The sequence below is a fragment of the Capsicum annuum genome, unplaced genomic scaffold (genome assembly GCF_002878395.1).
Source record: "Capsicum annuum cultivar UCD-10X-F1 unplaced genomic scaffold, UCD10Xv1.1 ctg34978, whole genome shotgun sequence".
Classification (NCBI taxonomy): domain Eukaryota; kingdom Viridiplantae; phylum Streptophyta; class Magnoliopsida; order Solanales; family Solanaceae; genus Capsicum; species Capsicum annuum.
This window is the reverse complement of record NW_025841862.1, coordinates 576-6002: the sequence shown is the minus strand read 5'-3', so window position 1 is coordinate 6002 and position 5427 is coordinate 576. Positions and strand designations below refer to the sequence as shown.

General features: G+C 36.1%; 1 protein-coding gene across 1 annotated transcript; it reads right to left on the bottom strand.

Moving 5' to 3' along the window:
• Nucleotides 1–4646: 4646 nt before the first annotated feature.
• LOC124891414 (zinc finger A20 and AN1 domain-containing stress-associated protein 8-like) lies at nt 4647–5099 on the bottom strand. Its single transcript, XM_047403146.1, has one exon. It carries the CDS (start codon nt 5097–5099, stop codon nt 4647–4649), a length of 453 nt encoding a protein of 150 aa, XP_047259102.1.
• Between the last annotated feature and the right edge of the window lie 328 nt (nt 5100–5427).

Sequence of the window (5427 nt, the reverse complement as noted above, 5' to 3'; positions counted from 1 at the left end):
AAGAGTTGTATAGAGCAATAGGTTTGAATCGGACCGACTCATTGTAACCTACTGGGAACTATAGAAAGTAATTTGCTTATGGATTGATGAACATTGAATATCATAATACTCCCTCCGTCTCAAATTATATGTCGCCATTTGATCGGACACGATATTTAAGAAATAGGCATTGACCTTGCTAAAGTTACTAAATTACCCCTCTTAAAAAAGTATTGAACCACTAGGTACTTTTATTAAATTTCACAATAATTAAAAAATGCAATAGAGAGTACCGTATTAAAAAAAAATCTACTAAGAAAATACACCACCTACATAACTGTCTCTCTCTTTTGCAAAGAGTTAAGTAGTCCAAATCAGTGTATCGCTTTAATTTAAAATTTTACTCTCATTTTCTCTATCAACAATTAAGAAAAATTTGTAATTGCAAAATTCAATTTTCTAGAAAATAGGACCAATTTGCTGTCATGTACGGATTTTCCACGAAAAATTTACGTTTCTGATTTGATTTTGGTTTCAATTTTTAGGCGCTAAACCTACTTTTCATTTGAATTTTTAGCAAATGGTTATTTTGTGGCACCAAATCTTCTTTTCATTTGAGAGATGTTCTTTTGCATCTTCTGGTTACTATATCCGTTCTTTTGTTTTGGATAATTTCCAAATTCTTCCTTTTATCTCCTCTCTTATTTTTGCCATTACTCTAAAGATGAGGTTCATCGTACCTATAGACTCAACCTTCAGAAATAAACGATTGAAATTAGAAGAACGTCAAGCAATTGCAAAGTTTCTTTTGAAAGAAAGTAAGGAAGGAAGTCTTAAATACGGATGTAACACAAGCTGCGATGTTGTTCAACAAATCAATAAGAACTATTCAGCGCATTTGGAAACAATGTCAATCATCAGTTGATAATGGTATGTCGTTGTTAGATGTGTCTTTAAGACTTACAGGTAAAGTTGGAAGAAAACGGATTGGAGTCTACATTAATCAAGTTAAAGAAATTTCACTTTGTCGTCGAACAAATATTTGATCTCTGGCTTTTGCGATGAACATGGCAAAATCAACCGTCTTTCAGCATGTGAAAGATGGAACTCTTCCGCCATATTCTAATTCCATCAAGCCTCAGTTAACCGAAGGAAACAAAAAGGTACGACTTCAATACTGCCTCTCAATGATTGATCAGAATACAATCCACATAAATCCCATGTTTATGAATATGTTTAATTATGTTCATATCGACGAAAAGGGGTTTTTTTTTGTCCAAAAAAGTTGAAAGGTACTACCTGCTTCCTGGAGAGCATGAGCCAGATCCGTATCGTTCTTACAAAAGTAAAAATTTTATTCCAAAGGTTATGTTTATGGCTGCTGTAGCACGTCCTCGATTTGATGAAAATGGAATTGAGTTGCTTTCTGGGAAAATAGGTATTTTTTCATTTGTAGTTAAGGAACTAGCTAAGAGGAATAGCAAAAATCGAACAGCAGGAACTATGGAAACAAAGCTCATTCAGTCAGTAACTAAAGATATCACTAGAGCTTGCTTGATAGAGAAAGTTCTTCCTGCTATTAGACCAAAATGGCCAGCTTCCGATTCAAATAATCCTTTCTTTTTACAACAAGATAATGCAAGGCCACATATTGGTAACAATGATTTGGAATTTATTGAAGCTGCCCGACAAGATGGATTTGAAATTAGATTGTGTTTTCAACCATCGAACAATACAGATTTAAGTGTTTTAGATCTTGGTTTTTTTAGATCTTGATGAAATGAAAGCGAAACAACTCAATCATGCATTTCTTACTTTACAATCTTGTATGATTGAGGTGATGAAAGATAGTGGCAGCAATAATTACAAAGTGCCTCATTTGAACAAAAATGGACTAGAAAGAGAAGAAAACCTTCCTCTTCAACTTCATTGTGATATTAATATCGTCAATAAAGATTTGGCTCTACTTCAACAATGATATGGGTTATTATTACGGTAAAGCTCTTTATTTTGAAGTTGGAATGGTGTTTTTTCAAGTAGTATGTAGAAGTACTGTACTACTTTTGTATATAGCCATAGTGATCATCATGTAACTTTTACAATGATGTTTTGTCAAATATGATAGGAGTACTATTTTTGTGTACAGACATGGTGATCATAATGTATTTTTTGTACTCATGAATAACTCTACTTACAATGATATAAGTCCCACCAGCTTATATATACTTACACGTCTTTTTCTAGCTTTATTGTTGTTTTATGCTTCTATTTGTTTCTTACTTTCTTATCACATAATAGAGGGCTGCGTAAATGGAAGGAAGGAGAAAAGGTAAGTGGGAGTCATACCGTCACATTTGTATGAATTTTTATTTTTAATCTACGAAGTCTATTTCGAGAACAATTAATTGAATGTTAAAAAGTTTGTGCAGACCAAATATATTTGGACAGCATGGGAATGTCAATTGTTCATGGGAACTAAGTGAAAATAGTTGAAATCAATGTCGCGATTATGAGAGACCTTGGTTTATGCAAAAGGGTGTGGTACAGTTTCACTAATAAAGGCGGCACCCTCAGATATTATGCTAAGAGCAGTAGCTACGCTCCATAAAGACAACATATTGGGCATGGTAACATTTTGTCAGGCTGCTCTAAGCTAATGGTGTCTATTACAATTCTTCTCTCGTGATGAATAAGATTGGTAATCACGATCCCGAGAAGAGTCATGTTTTGGTTTCTCCGAGTGACCTTTGTCTATTGAATGATTACTCCTTTCCTTATACTTTTTCTTGTCCCGTTCAAAGTCGTCTCGCTCCGATTCCCTATCAGATATCCTACCACTACCACGTTTATGATTCTTTAGTCTTCCTTGATCCTTACTCTTGATAAAATTTATTGTCCTTTATCTGTCACATTTATTTTTCTTTCATGTCATTGATTTTTTTTTTCTATTTATACTTTACTGTTTATGGCCGTTGACTGGTGTACACTGAATTTGAAAGTTTGCATCTGAAGTTTTCTTAGTATTGATATCCTCACTTTAGGATGTTATTCATTGGGACAATGGTAACTTCTGTGTTATGTTTGTTAAATTTGGTGTTCTGTGACTCACTCTCACTGTTGTCGAGTGACTGAACATTTAATCATAAGCTGACAGTGTGATGATCTGTGTTTATGTTGAAATATCACAGAACATGGGCTAGCCTATGTACTTCTGGTTAAGAGAGAGCTGAGAAAAGAGAAACGTAAGGTTGTGAATGGTGGGAAAGCAAATAAGAGTGTGTCATCGGTGTGGACCTACTTTAGAAAATGAAAAGGTCGGGCTGTTAACTTTACTGTTTTATGGTGGTTGTTGAAGACTGGCTTCTTGAAGAGCTCTCCGAGAGGTGCATTGCATCAGCTTGATATTTGTTGGAAACTAAGTATTCGGTGTGGGAGTAAATAAGTGCAGAAACTAAAAGCAAAATTGTAGGAAATTGTTTTGTTGTGTATTTTCATTTTTGTGGTAATACTTGTGAAGTGGAAGTACGTTGAAGCTGAGGTCGACAATATTCAATACTCGAAAGATTAAAAGAAAACAGTTTGCTGTGGAGTGAACTTCAGATCACGGTGCTTCTAAATGGATCGAACATTCATCAAGACAAAGTGAAATGGACATTTTCTACTCATGTTTAGAGTTTGTAAAAATATGCTTGTTATACTGCTTGTTCAGACATACAATATTTTCTTACTTGATGTTGCTGCATTCGAATTTGGAAAGCAAATTACACGGCTGACTTGTTAATGTAGGATATCATATCATGTGCTATGTCAGGAATGCACTCCTATCAATGTATTGTGAGTGTGAAGTATTGACGAGGCATATGACGCATTAGAGAAATTAGCGGAGATGGATGTTGTCTCTTGGGTAGCTCACTGTCTCAATCAATTTTCGGTTCTAAACAAAAGAAGTTTGATCTTTGTAGTTGTGTTTGTTACTTTTTCCAATTGTAAGATGATATATGTGGAAAATGGGATCCCTCTAAATTCTTGTTTTCTTTAACTTTTGCTTTAAAGATCCAATTTTTACTCGAGAAATCATAGTAATGTGAACAATAAGTTGTCGAAGAAAACTGGTTTACTTATGTAGAACCAACCAAAAAGAATAAGGCCCGCAACCCAAAGAGTAATAGTGTGGGCTTGATATTTTTTGGCTCATCATTTTGATAGGCTAGCCCAACCTTACCCGTCAAACTCAAAGCCCGTGTGGGCTAGATTGGATGGGCTGAGCCAACCCGTATTGACATCTCTACAAAAAAAAAACTCTACATTATTGATACTCAAAGGAGACTTTGGAATCTTGAAGAATGCACGGAGGCGAATTCAGGATTTCAAAACGCGGATGTATGAATGTGATATTCATCAAGATGACCTACATTATGCATATTATACAAGACAACGAGCCCATAAATAGGGATAAAACAAGAACAAATTCCATGAAAATGTGCACCAAGATCATAAATAACTTACACACCAGGATTATCTAGGCTCTAGGGTACCCCCACCCCCACTCCCACGCAAAACTTTCATCGTCACCCTATAAGACGAGGCCAACTTATCGAAAGATGGACATTGCTTCAGTTCCTACAACCTTTCGATAGGTGCTTGTTAGATCTTATTAAGCTTTTCTTCTACGATGATAGGATTTGCTTTGCTATTGCATTCTGACCAGCATTCCTATGATCAAACGGCCAGTTATGTTTGTCTGAATAATGATGAACTGCGAAGAAAAGATCACCATATTTGCAACTGAACCCCGTTAAACCCACATGCTTACGATAAGATGTGCACTTTTTCAAACCCTCTTTTGACTTCACTTGTGAAATCTGAGTGGCTAAATCTGCAGATGCAACCGCGGCACTTGCAAGAGCAAGTTCTGATTCATCGCTGCTTAAGCTTCTGCGTACGACGTCTTTGCTGGAAGCAACTGCAAGCTTTGCATGTTCCCGCTTTAGTAGTATCATGTCCTTTTGACACTGGGAACACATATTCATCGTAGCTGCACTACCAAAAAAATCACAGTCGATGATGTAGAGGATGGGGCCTTCTGGAGCGCGACAACCTGTCTCTTTAGATGACTCCATTTCTGCAGTTAACAAGTCAAGTTCAACACCACAAGTGTCATGCCTCAAATCCTATTGGGGTGGACTGGCACCCGTAACCGAGGAGGCTCGGGAGAACTAGCTCATCACCTTATACTTCCCATGCATACCTCTATGACAACCCGAAATTCGAACAGCATCATATGGCATATAAAAGGAAATAATCACCTGTATAAGCTCGAGCACACATATATATATATGTATATACAATACTTGGGGGACGGCAGTACAAAATATGTACTGAGTATGTAAAGCTGTAGATAATCACATATGATATAGGAGCTCAATAAAATTAGAAACAAGTGAATAA

What these genes read in the sequence shown, in the direction of transcription:
- LOC124891414 (XM_047403146.1), bottom strand. Translation starts at nt 5,099, where the DNA reads ATGGAGTCATCTAAAGAGACAGGTTGTCGCGCTCCAGAAGGCCCCATC.